This window comes from Emys orbicularis, chromosome 7, assembly GCF_028017835.1.
Source record: "Emys orbicularis isolate rEmyOrb1 chromosome 7, rEmyOrb1.hap1, whole genome shotgun sequence".
Lineage (NCBI taxonomy): Eukaryota > Metazoa > Chordata > Testudines > Emydidae > Emys > Emys orbicularis.
The window spans coordinates 83655581-83672971 of record NC_088689.1 but is presented as its reverse complement, the minus strand read 5'-3'; the positions used below and the strand labels follow the sequence as shown (position 1 = coordinate 83672971).

Genomic DNA, 17391 nt, shown 5'->3' with positions numbered 1-17391 from the left:
GGAAGGCCTGTCTCTCTCTCTCTCTCCCCCCTGGTTTGATCTATTAGGATAACTGGGGGAGGAGAGGGACTTTATTTAGGGCTGTTAGTCTGGTTTCCCTCTCCCAACCCCAGGCTCCACCATGAGGGAGGCACTGGATGCACCTCCAAGGGTGTAACTTCCCATCAAGGAGGAGACTGTGGGTGTCTCCATCCATCCATCACGTGGTTTTGTGTAGTCTGGGTAAGAGCCCTAGTAATGGACCCTTGGGAGGGCAGAACCTGGGAGCTTCCTCCAAGGAGAAAGCAGAGCCAGGAGTTACTCCATGGAACCACTGGGGGAAGGGGCAAAATATAGGAAGCTTTGACTGGTATCTCCATCCAATCACGACTGACTCCAACAGCCAATGAGTCCTTGGAACAAATGAGCCCATGCATTACCTGCCAGAGCTGGGGTTCTGCCCCAGGGATAGGCCAGGAGCGTTCCTGATTAGTCACCATCAGTTTCCCAGAGCTGTAGTTACTGTAGCAGCAAATAAGCCACAAGGCTAGCCCAATATATACCTGACCATGCCCCTTCCCAGAGTCACAGGAACCTGTGTGTGTGTGGAGGGGGGGTGTCTCCCCTGTCCCGGCAGAGAAGAGGGGCAGGCGCTGTGATATTCTGAGCATTTGCCTTGAATTCCCTTCAGGCCAGGCACCTTTCTGCTGGAGGGTGGCCCTCCAAACCTGACCCAGCCCGTTGCCTGGTTCCCAGCAGGGCTCTGTGTGTGGAGGGGAGGGGAGGCCAGGGCTCGGGGCTGAGTTTCCAGCTTGGTACAAGTCTACGTACTTGGAGATCATAAAAGCGCTGACTCCTGGGCAGAGTGTGACCAATTCCAGTTCTGTCCTTTCCAGCAGCCCCCAGCCATCCGGCGGCAGCATGGCATGGGCCTCGAGCTATGCTCAAACTGGCCTCTAGCCTCGCCCTGTCGCCTGCCCGCCCACCCAGGGTGAGCGCAGCCAGCACTATGCTGTCAGGTGAGGGTGCCCTCCAACTCCAAGGGCTGGGGGGGATGGGAACTTCCCCTAAAAGTTACAGCACTAAAGCTAATGGGGGCAGAGCCAGCCCCCCCCCAGGAGTGGAGAAGTGGGGGAGGAAGGGGGGGTGCAAGGCTGGGACAGGCCCCCCCCCCCATCGTCCAGAGGGGCCGCACCAGGGACGGCAGGGCTCCAGGCTGCCCTCCCCCTCCTCCACGTTCTCTACCTCTCCGTCCACCCCCGCATATAGCTCGGGATGCCCCAGCATGGGGTGGCGCTGGCTCAGGTGCCTGCCTTGGAGTGGCGCTGTTGGTGTCCCACAAACTGGGGGGGGTGGCATCCTGTGATCTCCCCCTTCCTCTCTGGCCTGCCACCCTCCCACCCATCAGCCTCAGTACGGGGAGAACTTCTGCCGCTCTGCTTTCTTGGCGCCGTTGGCTGTGGAGATCTTGGTCGTGTAGGTGGTGAGGCTGCCGTTGTGCCCCGCGGCCGAGGAAGGGGGCAGCGTCAGGAAGGGGACGGGCTTGAGGCCGAAGAAGTTGGACAGGGAGATGGCATAAGGGCCACCCAGCAAGGTGGGAGGGGGCGCGGCTACCGCTGTCAGCGTGGGGCCCGGCGATGGATTGAGGGACTGGGAGAAGGTCATGCTGAGGTCAACGGGACTGGAGATGGGGGGCGTCTGGGAGGTAGATTTGGCTGTCTCTAAACTGGAGGAACAAGGAGGGAGAGAGGCAGTGAGACGCACACAGAGTGGGGCTAGAAAGCAGGGTGGGGTAATACCCTCATGCATGTAACACCAACCCCCTGCAGTGGGGATTGAACCCTTCACCTCTGGCTAAACAAATGAGCTTCTGCCAACCCGAAAAACCAGCTCCCTGATCGTTCAGAGGCCATAGCTGACTCATAAACTCCTATACACCGGTTAGCCACTAGAGAGCGACAGAGAACCATGCCATGTAATGGTGGGTTACACACACACACAGCTACATGTGGAGTTTGCCAGATTGATTTAGGGATTTTAAACTGAGTTAGTTAAACCAGTGCCAAAATTTGTGCAGATGCTCTTAATGCAGTTTAATTTAAGCTGATTAGGAACTGATTTAAACTAAACCAAAATAAACTGCTTTTAAGCCAAACTAAGAGCATCCACAGAGGGGTTTGCACAAGCTTAACTAAACTGGTTTAATGAAACCAGTGCAAGCTTGTGTGGAGATAAAGCCATAGGCCCTTCTGTCCTGAAGGCTCCCAGCGCAGTTTGCATTACAGGGCTGTATCTGCACCTGAGGCTTTTTGCGAGATCTCTCACCAATGCAGACGCGGGACGTATAAGCGTAGACAGGGCACCAGTGTTTGTACCTGATCCAAGCAGGTCTAGAGGGATCCCTCGCCTTCCCTGAAAGGCAGCCGCTGCACAAGCAGTGCTATGCAGCAGTCTGTGCCTAGGAGTGGGAGTGCAGAGCAGTTTCTGCAGCTGGCTCTGCAGGGGAAGTGTTTGGGAGGCAGAAGGGAATGCCCATGTTGTGATTTGGCCAGATGTGGGATCTTCCAAGCGTCAGGGCTCAGTTTCACATCTCTTCTGAAAGGCAGCAAGAACTGGGGCTGGTCAGAAATTTTCCATCAAAATACCTACCGGGGAGGCTGTGGTGCATCATGGGAGAATGTAGTCTGGCCAGGGAGCCTGGCCTAGAGAGGCGAACGGGAGCATGAGGCTTGTGAACTACAGCTCCCTTGAGACACCGCTGCACATTTCTGAGGGGGGGAACCCATTTTCATCCCGCTCTAAGATGGGCTGGAGAAAGGTTGGGATGAAAGAACTGCTGGGCCCTAAGGCTCAGGGTGCGTTGGTCTTTGACACTCCAGTCTTTGTGCATGTGACAAACACCCTTGCCAGTCTGACTGGCAGACGCCCATTGTATAAGCAGGAAGAGCGCTGGGACACTGCATAGATTGTGGAAGAGGTGGCCACTCCCCGCCCCCCAGTCTCACTGAGATCCCAGCTCAAGGAGAAGGACTGACACAGAAATTTGCTTCTGCTGCCCTGCAGACCAGGGTCTGGGCTGCTCGTTCCTCTGGCCTCCCCAGTGGGGGTGCTGGTCCTTACCAGGCTGTGATGAGGTACTGGGCAAGAGTGATACTGACTGGGGTCCCCGTGATGGTCACATGGCGCTCGCTGGAGCCCTCGCTCTGGTTCCCGATTTTGATGTGCGCTCCGGACATCTGCCGGATCTCGCTGATCTTGCTGCCCTGGCGGCCAATGATGCAGCCAATCAGCTGGGGAGGAGCAGAGAGGGGTTAATTCGGGGGGGCTGGGGTGGAAGCAGCAGTGCTGGACAGAGCGGCACCAGGAGAAGGAGCTGGAGCGCCCTTCGATAGCATGACACAGGAGCTGCTCTGCTCGGCCATGTTGTTTGGAGTGTTTCAGGAGTAGGGGGAGTTGCTTTCTTAGCACCCCACCCACTTCCAACCTGCCCAGTAGCTGTGCCTGCCCCTCCCCATCGCAGGGCAGTGCCCAGTGAGGCCCCGCAGGCGTGGGCCTAATGAGAGGAGGAGGTACGGTCTCCCCCAAACCCAGAACCTAGCACTGAGCACTGGATGCTGCTCCCCCAGCAGCTAGGCCCCAATGCCCCTGATCGTGGAATAGGTTGCCCCTTGACTGCCCATCCCCCATGTCCACTCCACACTGCCCCCGTGGGTGTAGTTCCATGTTCTCACCAACGTGGGTCAGCAGCAAGTCTTTGATGCTGCACTTTGTGTCTTTTTAAAAGGCCCGAGGCAGTGGCTGGGGTGTGATGACTTTAGGGGGTGGAGTGCAGAAAGGTCAGCACTGCCCTCGCGCCCCTCCTCCCGCTTCCTGCCAGCTGTAACAGAGGCAGCTCTGTGCTTGGCAGCCTGCGCTGGCGGCTGGAGAGCAGCCCTGGGGCACCGGTGCCTGGAATGAGGCCGCGAGGGTGGGCGTGGGTAGCTCTGGCGCATTCCTCTCTGCTGGTGACGTTCCCCCCCCAGCCCCATCTCTGCTCTCTGGGCTGCACTCCCGAAGAGCAGGACCGTGGGCACAACTAAGGCTAGGTTGGCCAATGGGGAGGGGGCTCAGAGGGTGGGTAGCCCTTTTGCTGCTGCTGCACCTTTGTGCCGGGGGCGGGGCCTCCGTAGTGAGGGCTGAAGCCTGACTAGATGGGTGGGGTGGAGAGGCCCTGGTGTCCAAAGCTGGGACACTGGCTCTTTAAGTTGAGATTTGATCACGAGGGTAAGGCAACGCTGGGGCTTTGCCATGGTCCCTGCCTCACGGAGCCCATGCCTCGATCCAGGTATCTCTGCTGCACGGAGCAGGGGGAAGCTGGATCCGGGATTTGCCTTTGCCCCACTCCAATGCCGGGGTCCAGCAGCAGAGTCTGATCTGATGTTCGGGGAGGGGGATTTTTGGGAGCTGGGGTGGGTTGGGGCCATTCCCCTCTGCGCTTTACTGCCAGAGGGGGCAAAGACTCCCTGCTGAGGCTCCAGGGCAGGCATTGCACTGGTGGGAATGGGAGGAGGCTCTCGCAGGAGAGCAACGGCAACTTACGTCATTGGGCACCAGGAACTCCTGCGAGCTGCTCTGGGGGCTGGCGTCCAGGCCTGGCCGGAGAGGGAGAGAAAAGGCAGCATTGCTGGGGCTCTGCTAGTGATTCCCCTGCCTCCCTCCCTTCCATGCTCTGCTCCTGTTAAAAGCCACTGGGCTCCAGGCACAGGGAATATCTTTTCCTGGGGCTTGTCCATACCCAGCTGGGGGGGGGGGAGGGGGGGACTGACCAAACATCCCAGACACCCCTCTCTGCTGCACCCTGCCCGGAGGGTGCCGGCCACCCCAGCACCAGGGATTGGGGGGGTTAGGGAGAGTCTAGTGGAGTTGGAGGGTTTCCCCGCAGGGCTCTGGGCTGCTGGCTGGCCCCCTCTTCCCTCCAGCTGTCTTGGGAGCAGCAAGCTGTGGTCAGATGAGGGCAGCAGCCATGGACCCTCTCCCAGCACACCCAACCCCCGCCATCCTCCGGAGACACGGTCCCAGATCTCGCCATGCTGGGAGGTGTTGAGCCACTGCAGGTCTGGGGCTTTGACAAACAGACTTTGTTTCATGACGTCTATTTGGTTCTGTAGAATTGGGCCTCTCTCCTTGCCTGGGCCTGGCATAGCCCGTGTTCATCAATGCCACCCCCAGGGGTGGGCAGAGCGGATGCCCCTGCTCGCCAACAGAGGATTTTGATGATGTGCGTGCCCTCCATGAGCAGATCACCTGCTGGGGAGGCAGGGTGGGGTGGGGCTGGTTTTCTTACCTGGGACCAGGGAGGGTGCCTGGCCCAGAGAGGTGAAGGCAACGGGATGCCCAGAGAGTTGCTGCAATTTCGTCACCTGCTCCCAGGGAAGAAATTAGGGAAATAAATGCAAGAGCTACGTCTAAAGAGTAGTCGGGTCACCCACCATCCAGCCCTTTGGCTGCCAGCCGGTTGGAACCACAATGGGTGGGTGGGACAGCAGAACCCCCCAGGACAGGGGCTTTTCATAGTAACAGCAGCCACCAGCCCTGTGTGACCATGGCCACAGCCCACCTCGTGTTCAGAGCTGCACGAGGTTCCATCGGCCAGCTCTGCCATGCCTATGCGGGCTGGCCCTGAGCTGCAGGCCTACGGAGACGTGCGCCCAGTGGTGGACGGGCCTAGCACAGCTGGCAGCAGAAGCAGCAGGCCTCTGGCTCGTGGCAGGTGGAGTTGGCTGCATGGAGAGGAGGACACGGACATCTCCCAACAGGATGGCTCCGGGAGCGAGGGGCTCCCATGCTATGTCTGCTGCGTGGACCTGACTAGGGGAAGGAAGTGATGGGGGAGGGCCAGGCATGGAGACTCAACATGGAAACATGCCCCAGAGATGAGAGAGCTGTGCTGGGAAGACAAGGGAGATGGGAGAGATGGAGGGACACACAAAGGGCCAAACTTGCCCCTGGGACCAGCACACCAAGGCTGGATTTGGTGCACTGATGGCCAGGGGCGGGGTGGGGGTGGGGAGGCTTGCATCTCCCAGGTTATATTTCCTCCCTGACAAGGGTGTGGTGCATCCACGTTCAGCAGGGCCTTGCGAAGGCCGGCTCTTGCCACCCGCTCTGCTGCCGTGCAATAGGACAATGCTGAGGCTCAGTTCAAGGGCATATGGGAGGAGACGGGTCCCTTGGGAACTCCTGGCACTGCGGAACTGAGATTGAGCCCCGCCGTGCCGAGGAGGCAAAGCCGGACTCACCTCGGCTTGAGGCCCCCCGCTGTACTGGCCCTGCATGGAAAAGCCCTGGGGATGAAGGAAAGCGGAGGAACATCAGCGAGGCGGCTGGCCAGGATGGGAGCACCAGGGGTTGTTCTGTGGCCGCTAACAGTGTGGTATGAGAACGTTCCCCCTCCTCCAGCCCCCAAACTGGGGTGTTCCTTGCTAGCCAGTCCCAGCCCCGTTTAAAGGCTGGTGAGATCAGGAGCCCCCTGGTAACTAACGCTGCAGAGGGCTCACAAGGAGAGATGTCTGAGAAGGGCAGAGCATCAGGTAATGTGTCGCCTCCTTAATAATAAACAGGAAGAGAGGAAGGGGGTTGCCTGGGTGTGGGGGGATCTCCTTGGTGCAGAGCTGAGGGAATCCCGGGTGTTTTTGCTTGGGAAGTTCCTCCCTCCCTCCCTTCCAGCTGCCCCCTTACCTGGCTGGCCGAGAGGAGAGCCGTCCCCAGGGAGAGGGAGGGATGGTAGGGAATGGTGGCCCCTTTTGGCGGCGACTGAGGAGGGGAAAGCAGAGGAGAAATCAGCACGTTCTTCCAGGGAGACCCAACCCCCTTTCCCGACCCTATGCCCAGCCGGGCAGCTGGCTACATGCCGTAGCCATGCCCGCTGCGGGGGCCCTGCCCTTGGGCTGAGAAACGGCCAGTGGCACTGAAGTCGGTGGAAGGCGAGAGGCTGGCTGGCTTGTGCGTTGGTGCAGTGTGGTGTGTGCCCATGGCCTTGTGTTCAGTGGCAGCTAGGGCCACATCGTCTCATGGCATCAGGGTGGTAACTGGGGAGAGAGAGGCTACAAAGCAGAGTGACCAGCCTTTCAAGGGACAGTTCCAGCGGGGGCTGGGCTGTCGCATCTCCCCCAGCCTCGGCTGGCAGGACATTAAAACCACCCCAGAACGTCTTGGCTCTGACCCAGCCTTGCCCTGGCAGATGGTAGACATGGATGCAGTGGGGAGTGGCATTGCTGGGAGGTGGCAAAGCTAAGATATTGCACAGCAACTACCACGACATCCTCCCAGAGGGCAAACACAGCAACGGCTCCAGCCCCGAAGCACAGGGAAGGAGGCTGCCAGGAAACCAGCCCCCTGGAGCCTGCCTCCCACTCTCCAGCATAGGGGCAGAGGGCCAAGTCCATATGTCTAGTCCCCCCGAGCCCAACGCGGGTACCTCCAGGATGACTGCGCAGATCTGCCGCACACACTGGATGATGGCATCTGGCACGCCCGAGACCGTGACCGCCCGCTCCGTGGAATTGGGCAGCAGGTCTCCTGCCACCTGGACCTGTGCTCCCGTGGTCTGCAAGGAGAGATGCCCCCTTGGCAATGGCTGTGTGCGCTAAGCGGCTGCCCACGTTCCCTGGAACAACGTGGGACGGGCAGCTAGTGCTGGTACCACCTGGGTGGAGGGCTCCCCCCACTCTGCACCCCCACGCACTGGAATCAGGAAGGCAGCCACATGGCCAGTGCGGGCTACGCCTTTTGCATGGCCACCGAAGGCATCTCACCACTGAGTTTGCTGCATCCAACCTCCTTGCACTGGCATAACCTGCCCCTCCTCCACTGCTGGGGCATTCCCATGCTCGCCCCAACTGACCAGCAACACCCCGCTGGCTCTAACAGCTCAACAGGGTGCTTAGCAAGAGGGTTTGTTTGGGGCTGAGGCGGTGGCAGGGTAATGCTGTCTCCCGCAGCAGCACCCCCATCAGGGGCAGTGCTTTCCCTGCCCCTGTCCTGTGATGCATCACAGGCGCATCTACCTCAGTCCAAGGACTGGAGATTTCATGGGGCTTCCCCACAAATGGGTCTGCTTCAGATTTTTAAAGAGCCAATAGCTAGCGTCACAGCTGGGAATTGAATCAAGAGCCGAGGGTAAGTCTACAAGGGAGCTGGAGGGGCAATTGCTGGCTTGAGCAGGCTCGCCTGTGTGAGCAAGGGGCTAGCTACCCTGAATAGGATCCGGTCTGAAACCTCCAGCGCCAGTGTGGACGTACCCTAAAAGTGTGAGTGACTACAGTGAGTGGTAGAGTGGAACAAACTCACATCCTCTGTGGCTTGGTCACAGCAGGCGAGAGCTGTCATCCAAACTGTCCCGCGGGTTACACAGCATGTCTAGGACAGACATTCAGGCTTTCTCTTTAAAGGAAGGGGCTCGGGGATCGTTTCACAGACTCTGTTGTGTACCGAACTAGGAACCCAAACACAGCAGCTGGACACTGGCATGAGAAACAGGAAGCGAAACTGACCAGCCTGGTTCCATCCCTCCAGGGAAGAGATGTGCAGAAAGTAAACAAACAGCCTCACTGGGGAGAAGCAAACAGGTTTTGCAAAGTGCCCCCAGCCCTTACCTCACGGATCTCCTTGATTTTGGCGCCAGCTTTGCCAATGAGAGAACCGCACTGGCTGGCCGGGATGACCAGCCGCAGTGTCACCAGCGGTTTGGACACAGCTCCTCCGTTGGTGGCTCCTGTCCCCAGGTCCTGAAATGAGAGAGGTACAGCATTGGAATAGAATGAATATCACCATCCTGGAGCCAAAGGCCATGGCATGGTGCTCTCGGTGGAGTCTGTTGAGGGTCAGGGTCAGCGCAGAGCGAGGGTGTCCCTGTTCCCCCTCCCAGAGCAATGAGGTCCTACTGCTCCTCAGGGACTATCTTCAGTGTTCAGGTTGGATTTGTGTAAATACAAGCCCAGGCGAATGGCTGGCTCTGTAAAGATCAATTCCCCATACAATCAGCCTAAGTAACAGATCCCCGAGGGACCAGAATCTGACCCCTCTGGAGAGCAGAGATGCTCAGGGTTGAGGAGGAGCCATGGATTTCAGTTTAAAAGGGCTTGCATGTTCTGTTGTACCTCTGGGGGGCCCTCCAAATCACCCCCCTCCTTGGCCCTTCATTCTCAGTGGGCTGATGTGGTGCAGGGTGAATACAGCGTGGCGGCAGGGGCAGGTACCATACCTCCTCCAATTTGAAGGCGATCATGGAGACGGCTCTGAAGACAGCATCCGTGGATCCTGTGATGGTGGTGATCCGCTCGGGACAAGATCCCTCAGAGATGGTGATCCGGGCGCTGCTCTGAGAAAGCAAACCAGACAGCAGGGTGAGAACTCTTCATAGGGCTATCTGGCCAAGTCTCTAATCATTTCCGTCTCTGCCAGCCCTCTATTTCTGCTGCATCCTGGTTGAGATGGGGTGACATAAATTGAACACAGTGTTCTAGTTAAGGGCTTTCCTTTGAGTTGTACAATAATTTCCCTATTATCCTCCAGCCCGTTCCTTAGGCACCCCTGTTGCACATTGAGTGGATGTTTTCACTGAGCCGTCCAGGTCTTTTTCCTGACAGTTTATTTAGAAGCTTTCCACATGTGTTTGGACTGGAAGCATCTTTTTGATCTGTGTTTGTACAGCGCCTGGCACAATGAGGTCCCCATCCATGAGGCACTACCTGGGTGCTGGAGCTCCTAGGCATTGCCACAATAATAATAATAATTAATTCATCATAATTAATGGATATTTCAGATTAATCCCTCCAATTTACATTACTTTGCATTTGCAGTGAAATTGAGTATTGGCAATTATGTTGCCTTGTTTCCCTTGCGTGGTTAGGTCTCAAGTTCCTCAGTCTCTTCCAGTCGTAATCTAAATAATTTGGTGTCATCTGCAAACTTTGCTCACCCCCCCTTTTCCAGATCATTGATAAATATAATAATCAACACAGATCCTAGTGAAGAACCATGGGGCCCCCTGCTGTTAATGTCTTGCCAAGATGAATGTTGGCTGATTATTCTTACTCTGTTCTCTCTGTCAAGTTCTGATCCATGACAATATTTTACCTCTCACACAAAGCCCTGTTTGTTTCCTTAATAGCCTCTTGTGAAGACTTTAGTCAAAGGCCATTTGAAAGTCCAAATAAACTATATCAACCAGTTCTCCTTTATTAATATGACCGGCTCAAACAATACCAGTAGATTAAAGGAGTGTCTTTGGTTACACTCCGCATAGCATGATCATGGAGGTGCTTTAAATTATATTTCTGTTTCACATTTCAGCCAATTTACCTGGTACCAAAGCAAAGCTCCCTGCTCTGATTCCCAGAATCCCAGCTGTACCTCTGGTATAATAGATTTTAATGAAAACTTGCATATATTTGCTAGCTGCTCAGCAACTTCATTCTTAAATCCCATCAGAACTCTTGGGAATCTACCATCTGGGCAAGGTGACTTGCTGCTCTTTGATGTATCCATCTGTTCCAGCATCAATTCTTTAGACACCTCAGTCGCTGATAGTACCTTACCTTTCTCACCAGAACCGAGTAGGCCCATGGAAGGTATTTCCTCAGCATCCTTTGTGATGAAGACTGATGCAAAGAAATCATTTAGTTTCTCTGCAATCTTCTCATCATCCTTAATTGCTCCCTTTGCCCGTGGTGGTCCAGCAACCCACTGAGGGTTTTTTGCAGGCTTCCTGCTTCTGATATATTTCATACATTTCTTGTTATTTGTTGCTAAGACTGTGGCTATTTGCTCTTTCCTCTTAGTTCCTTTATTTTTATTTCCCTAACTTGGCAAGGTGCAATATATTCTTGCCCCTTCATCTGACACCAGTGTCCTGTTCTGACATCAGTGACGCCCTTGTGCTACTGAGCAGTAGCAGAAATCTGGGGCCTTGCAGGTCAGCTTCTAGTGGAGAATTCAGTGATGTGGAGTCTGGGTATACTCTAAGTGTAACTTGCTTTATTTACACCAGTCCTGAAATGGGATGGTCAAACAGCATGCAGGTAAATCTCTGCTTCCAATAATTTTATCCCAACACCAGTGCCAGGTTCCAGGGAGCAACTCTGCCTTGAGAATTGACTCCAGTCAGAGCCCAAGGCAAAGCACATACTCATCTGCCACTCATGCAGTGTCCTCTCTCACAAAGCTGCCTCTGCACACAACCTTTCAAAACCAGCCCGTCTCCCTAAGAGTCAAAACTTGCTCGCGAGCTAAGGAAGAGAACCTGGAAGGCTATGTATAACGGCACCACCTAGTGGTATCATCCTTAACCATACATTTGAGGCTCCGCCCCCTCGCTTTCCCTGAGTCGCCTGGGGCTGAGTGCTCTCGTGCTAGGCAGCAGGCTCACCTCTGGGAGTGTGTGCTGTGTGTATGTGGAGGGGAAGGCATCTTCCAGCCACTTCTGTAGTTGATTAAGCCTGGGCATAGGCACCATTGGGCTTGCCAGGTATTTGGGGCTCAGGGCTGATGTGGGGTGGGGGTTATATGAGGAGGAGGAGGGAGGTTTGAAGCGTATTCATGAGCCAGAGCCAGCTTTGGTCAGTTGCACAGGACGTAGCCTGGCCCCGTGAGAGAGCCCAGGAGTGCGAGAGGCGCCGCCATCCCCCACCACTTACTTGTTCCCGTATCCTCTTAACGGTCTCGCCTTTCTGTGGGAATAAGAACAGGGAGGGCGGTTAGATTCCCACAGCTTCCGCGAGACCCCGAAGAAACACCCCGGCTGTGGGGAACATCTGCCTCTTACCCAGGGCCGGCTCCAGGCACCAGCTTACCAAGCAGGTGCTTGGGGCGGCCACTTCAGAGAGGGGCGGCACGTCCAGCTGTTCGGCGGCAATTCGGCGGACGGTCCCTCACTCCTGCTTAGAGCGAAGGACCTCCCGCCGACTTGCCGCTGCAGATCGTGATCGCGGCTTTTTTTGTTTGTTTGTTTGTTTGGCTGCTTGGGGCGGCCAAAACCCTGGAGCTGGCCCTGCTCTTACCTTGCCGATGATGCTGCCAACCTCCTGCGGAAACACAAAGAGAGAAGAGCAGCCCAGTTAGGAGGAGATTCCTGAGCACACAGGGGACCCGCCCGATCCACCCTAGGGAGTAGGCGTGCCCCTGAGCGGCAGCATGGCTTGTTCTGGAACTGCAGGTGGAGGGACACCTTGGACTCTCATTGCCATTGGCAGGCATTGCTGCAAGCAAACCCGAAGGTCGCTGGGACAGACGTTAGCACCAGGGCAAAATGCCCGTCTCTTGTTTTCAGCTGGTTCCCAGTGTGCGTTTGCTGACACTTTGGCTGCGGAGTATTTCGCTGCTGGGCTGATGCTCACCTGGGCTTTGTCCCAGGCCCTACAGCGTTTCTCAGATGTGGCCACCAGGGGCTTTCATGTGGCCACCACAGCCTCCTGGGCAGTGATGGCTTGCTGAGAAAAGTGATATTAACAAACATGCAAGTATCACTTTTCCTAGCAGACTTACTAGTTAGCTGGGAGGCTGTGATAAGCCATACTTGTATGTTTGTTAATATCACTTATCACAGCCTCCCAGCTAGCTACTAAGTGTGCTATGAAAACTAAGTGATATTAACCAACATACAAATATCACTTTTCACAGCACTATTTTTACTATTGAGACTACCAAAAAAAAATAATAAAAAACCCTACATAAATAAATGACAATGATTTGGACATGTAAGTGTGCATATTTATATGTTTTTCCTAAAGTTAATGAAGTATTTTAGGAAAAAGTATCAGTGGGGCCACCAGCAAGAGTTGGTGGCTGAACTCTGTGGCCACCAAAAAATGTGTTGTGAGAACTCCTACCCTAGCACAATGATCTCAATCGCATGCACTTCTCTGGGCGAGTTCAGAGGCCCGTGCTACACCAGTCCCTAAGAGGATGTGTCCCGGGTGGAAGGGCAAAGGAAGGAAGGGTGGATTTTGTGGTTCTCTCAGAAGATCCATACAAGCATCAGCAGGGGAACAGAAAACTCTCATGTGTTTTAAAAATGGATTGAAAACAGAAAATTCAAGACATGCTATTGAAAACATTAGATTCCTTTTTTAAAAAGTTAAAAAAACAAGTTGACAGTGTCCCTTGAACTTAAATTCAGCTAGGTTTTTTTTTTTTTTTAAATCTAACTATCTAGCTCTCTGTCCGTCTGCATCATTTAGGTAGGTAGATGGTGGTTGAAGCCCAGATTTTGGTGCACTTGTAATGGCTCCATGTTACACAGCCATGTGCAAAAATAGTAATTTCCCCTCTCAAAAGTTCCCAGCAAATCCTTGCTTCTTTCCCTGGGCAACTGCCCTGCCTTGAGTTTTGCTTTTTTCCAAAGCCTGATAAAACAAATCCTTTCTTGAACTGAAACTTGACGTTTCTACAGTTTTGCTACAAAACGTGATCTCGGACTGACATTCCGATGAATGTTTCATGGTTCTGCTCTAAAATGGACCTCTGCTGGAGCACAGACGGCCCAGGGTCAGGCTTTGATTGTTGTTAAATGGGATTAGTTTTGGGAAAGCAAAATGAAACGTGAGCCCTGCAAATTCAACACCAGCTGTCTGTCTGAGCCCAGTGCAGACCCCAATCGCCCATGCTGCTCCTCTGGGCCAGCCCCAGGGATCCCAGCCTGAAGGAGCCCTCTGCCCCAGGGTAGAACTCCTAATGTTGCTTTCCCAGGAGAGCCCGGAGGGAATCCCAGCCAGAGGGGCACACTTACCTTCCCGTGCATGAGCATCCGGAGGGTGAGAGTAATGTTGAGCTCTGGCTCCTCCAGGCCGGTATCTGAGCCACTCATCCTGTCTGGCGACGCCATGGTATAGGAATGCATGAACCGGCTTCTGGGCAAACCAGCACCCGGGGTCTAGTAGGGACCCAAGCAGCTAAATCTGCAGAGAGAGGAACATCAATGGGTTCAGCAAGCCCCTGCGTGGACCTTGGCCGCTTGCTTGCCCATAGTACCGTCGTAACCCTGCTCTGCGGGAGGCTCACGGTCAATATTGCGGCAAAGCCCAGGCTGGCTGGGCAGGCTGTGGCTTCACCCCAGCTCTCCCAGAGCACCCTGCAGAGCCATGAGATAGATGCATGGGCAGAGCATGCGAGTAAATATGGCAGCTGGGCTGCACTTAGCACTGAACCCGCCCACGACCCTGAGCGTTAGAGGCTGCGTGACTGAGCCAGGGCACTGGGCATTTGGCAAGATCTAGCCGGGATGGCAGAGGAGTTGAGGTGACTCCTCTGCTTGTCTGCCCAGCGCCTTCTCTCTGCAGTGTTCAGTGATTGCCCTGTTCAGACCCTTTCTGGGAAACTCAGCCCTTAAAGGCACAACCTCCTCCTCCAACCTTCCCCCTTAACCTCCTTCTTTTAGGGATCCTTTCTATGGGGATCCCCTCCTCCCTAAGAATTTCCCACACCCTCCCTTCGCTGAGTTGTCGCCCTGTCTCTGGACATCTGAGATCACTCGTGGCAGAGCCTGTCCTCGCTCTCTGTGCACCTGTGCAAGGGGATGGCCCTGGGTAAGTGATTTATAATAATGACCAGGACTGGAATACTGAACAGAGCCTGCATCACAGCAGTGGGGTGGCCAACAGTTGCTACCATCCGGTGGCTGGCGTGTGCTGAGCTGGTGGCATTGGCCCCGATCCTAGGCAACAAACATCCAGCTTTCAAAAGCAACGGGTACAGCTGGCAATATGGGGCCCACTCGGCAGAGAGGCCAAGGGTTCGATGGGCCACACCCACTCCACGTGGCACTCTGTCTCCATCTTATGGTGGCTGAGCCACAGAAAGAGGCTTAGGAGGCCTCAACAGTCGGAGCTAACTCAGGTGCGTCTTTTAGAGGCTCCTGCATTTCGAACCAGCTGGTCTCAGGTTTGATCCCTGCTGCTTGATGAGCCAGCGAGGAGCGTCATGTTACACATGGGGCCGAGCCTATGCTCTGACCCCAGACGGGTGCAAACAGCTGTGTAACAAACTGTGTTAGCTAATGTATATTAAAGAACGGTAGAGAGGCAGCTGTTGTATATTTAGTTGTGTTATAAGAAAATGTCAGAGGGACTTTTCCTGCTTTCTGCTGGTGGCTTGTTGACACAGCTTTTGAAACACTGCTAAAACAATTGTAAAGGCTGTAAAAATCAGAAAGTTGGTCTGCGCCGAATCTATGGCGGATTCTTGGGCTGTATAGCTAACAGAGCAAAGCAACCCAGACAAATGTGTGATTTACGAGCCAGGTGCAGATCTCCCCGGTGAGACAGACTAGGGAAGATGGATACTGTCTGGCCAAAACTAGCCAGTAACTCCAAGGGCCCAAGAAGCAAATAAGTAAGAATAAGACCGCTGTTGTAAGAAGCAATGGAACACAACGAAAAGCCACCTAGACTGTGTAAGGAGGAGGGTAGCAGTAGCTAAAGAAAGATCACTAAGGAGGTACCAATTAAGAGTGCTAGCAGGAGAAGTAAAAATGTATCAGTTGAAAAGCTTGTGGGTTAGCATGTATGAAACGCTAGGCTAGACTAGACTGTTTAGAGCTGAGGTTGTTTAATAATCTGCCCCTGGGTGATGTCACGAGACAAGGTATAAAGGATGTGTGTTCACCAAAGAGAGGTTGGAGCAACACAGGAGCCAAACCAGGGACTGGCATAGAGCGAACGCTGACAGAAGCAGGCTCCCTGCACCCCAGGATTGGGCATTAGGTTCCTGCTCGGTCTCCTTCACTTCGGCGTTATGCTTGATTAAGCCAGTGCGATGTTGTGCTGAAATGTTCTTATTAGAGCTTTCAATAAGTTAAGCTGAGCAATTGGCCTGGACGGTGCGTTCCACCCACTGGGGTGGCCTTCTCAGGGGGCTGAGGAAGGGGCAGGGCAAGCATGTGGCCAAGGCCTGTCCTGAACCTGGTCTGTGGCTAGAGGACTTTGGTCTCCAGGCCTGGCAGTCCAGACCCTTCCCCAGCACTACGCTCATTCAGTGATGTGGAAGAGACCAGATCCCCAGGGGTTAGCCGAGCAAAGGGGCTGGCATGAGTCCAGGGGGAGGCGGGCTGGTGAGCTGGGGAAGGCGGTGAGTTTGAGGGGGCTGCCATGAGGAGATGCTGCTGACTGAAGTTGTGCCAATATCGCATTAGGGGAAATGAGTGGGAGTCCTGGGCGGCGCGGCTGGGAGTGTTTGGAACCTGGGTTTTAGTCCAGCCTACGCAGAGGTGGAAGGCTCGGGCAGCTGCAAAGTTTGTTTTGAAATCTGGTTTGTATGCTGCCCCCTCGCTCTCTGTGCCCCCCCTCCCCTATCTGTTTCCCCAGTGCTGTCCCCTGGTGCAGTCCTGGGGGCATAAAGGGACAGCAAAGGCAGCTGATCTGGGGATAGGGGATGTAGTCAGGAGCAGAGGAGTGGCACGGGCAGTTGCAGCCAAGTGTAAGTTAGAGCAGCCCTGAGACAATCAATTTAAAACCAGGAAATCTTCCTGCTGCTCTGACTTGCATGAGGGACTGGGCCAAGGATCTGGGACGGTGGCTTAAAGCCGTCTCTGCCTCTCCCCTTCCCTCCTGTGCTGAGTGGAGCGTGGCCGAAATGGACGATGGGGCCTGCATCGGTCAGGGAGATTGGGTCTGGGTCTCTTCCTAGATCTGCTTGGTTCTGTCTGCACTGGGGAACCAATGTACCAGAACCCTGGGCCCCAGAACACGCAGGGTCCTGGGTGGGAGTGTTGCCCCTTTTGCAGATAAGCAGGGGCTGGCTCACGTTCTGCACAGCATAGCAGTAGCTATGACGGTGAAGGGAAGGACGCAAGGGGAATCCAGCCTCCTCTTCAAGGGCACAAGCTGATGGCCTGTTGCAGGGGCCTGGCAGGATTCCCCCTCCACCCCTACGGACAATCAGCGGGTGGATTGGCACATCGGGACTGCCAGGAGAGATGCTATCACTGAGGAGGAGAGACGGAGTATGGCATTCTGGTCACCTTCCTCTGAAGCATCAGCTATCGGCCTCTGGTGGAGTCAGGACACCAGACGGGATGGAGCATTGGATTGTCCAATCTACTGATACTTGTCGTCTCCTATTCGTATAGCTGGGACATTCATTCCGACTCCTCCAGCCGTATCCCCTACCCAGGCAGCAAACATTCCCAGGTGGATCCCTGCATCTTTCTCTGCGTGTTGCTGCCCCCAGCCTTTGAGCACTGTCCATGCCCTGCACTGTGCTGGCGGTGGGAGGATGCTCCAGTCCAGGGGAGAGGGTTTGTGTGTGGGTGTGTCTGAGATGTAGGGGATCCGAGTGACATCACTTAGGTGAGGAAGGTGAGGGAGAATGGCGGGGGGAATGGATGGGTGGATGGGAAAGGGCAATCCTCTGAATTATGGTTTGACTAAGCCCAAGGCC

General features: G+C 55.0%; 1 protein-coding gene across 2 annotated transcripts; it reads right to left on the bottom strand.

Annotated features, from left to right (window-relative positions):
• Positions 1-1389: 1389 nt before the first annotated feature.
• On the bottom strand, positions 1390-13855 carry PCBP4 (poly(rC) binding protein 4). 2 transcript variants are annotated; one of them, XM_065407505.1, is made up of 12 exons: positions 13745-13855; positions 12018-12041; positions 11655-11687; positions 9221-9337; positions 8613-8744; positions 7436-7564; positions 6697-6771; positions 6258-6302; positions 5303-5378; positions 4558-4610; positions 3100-3269; positions 1390-1705 (listed from the first exon to the last, which is right to left on the bottom strand). In XM_065407505.1, exons 1-12 carry the CDS (start codon positions 13853-13855, stop codon positions 1390-1392), a joined length of 1281 nt encoding a protein of 426 aa, XP_065263577.1. The 2 variants fall into 2 exon arrangements, with proteins under 2 accessions (XP_065263577.1, XP_065263578.1); XM_065407506.1 differs by lacking the exon at positions 7436-7564 and having other exon boundaries at positions 13745-13822.
• Positions 13856-17391: the final 3536 nt, after the last annotated feature.

Coding starts and splice junctions, on each gene's coding strand:
- PCBP4 (XM_065407505.1), bottom strand. CDS start 13,855: ATGCATTCCTATACCATGGCGTCGCCAGACAGGATGAGTGGCTCAGAT. Junction 7,565..8,612: donor AAATCAAGGAGATCCGTGAG/GTAAGGGCTGGG, acceptor CTCTCCTTGCAG/ACCACGGGAGCACAGGTCCA. Junction 4,611..5,302: donor GGCACCCTCCCTGGTCCCAG/GTAAGAAAACCA, acceptor CTCTCCGGCCAG/GCCTGGACGCCAGCCCCCAG.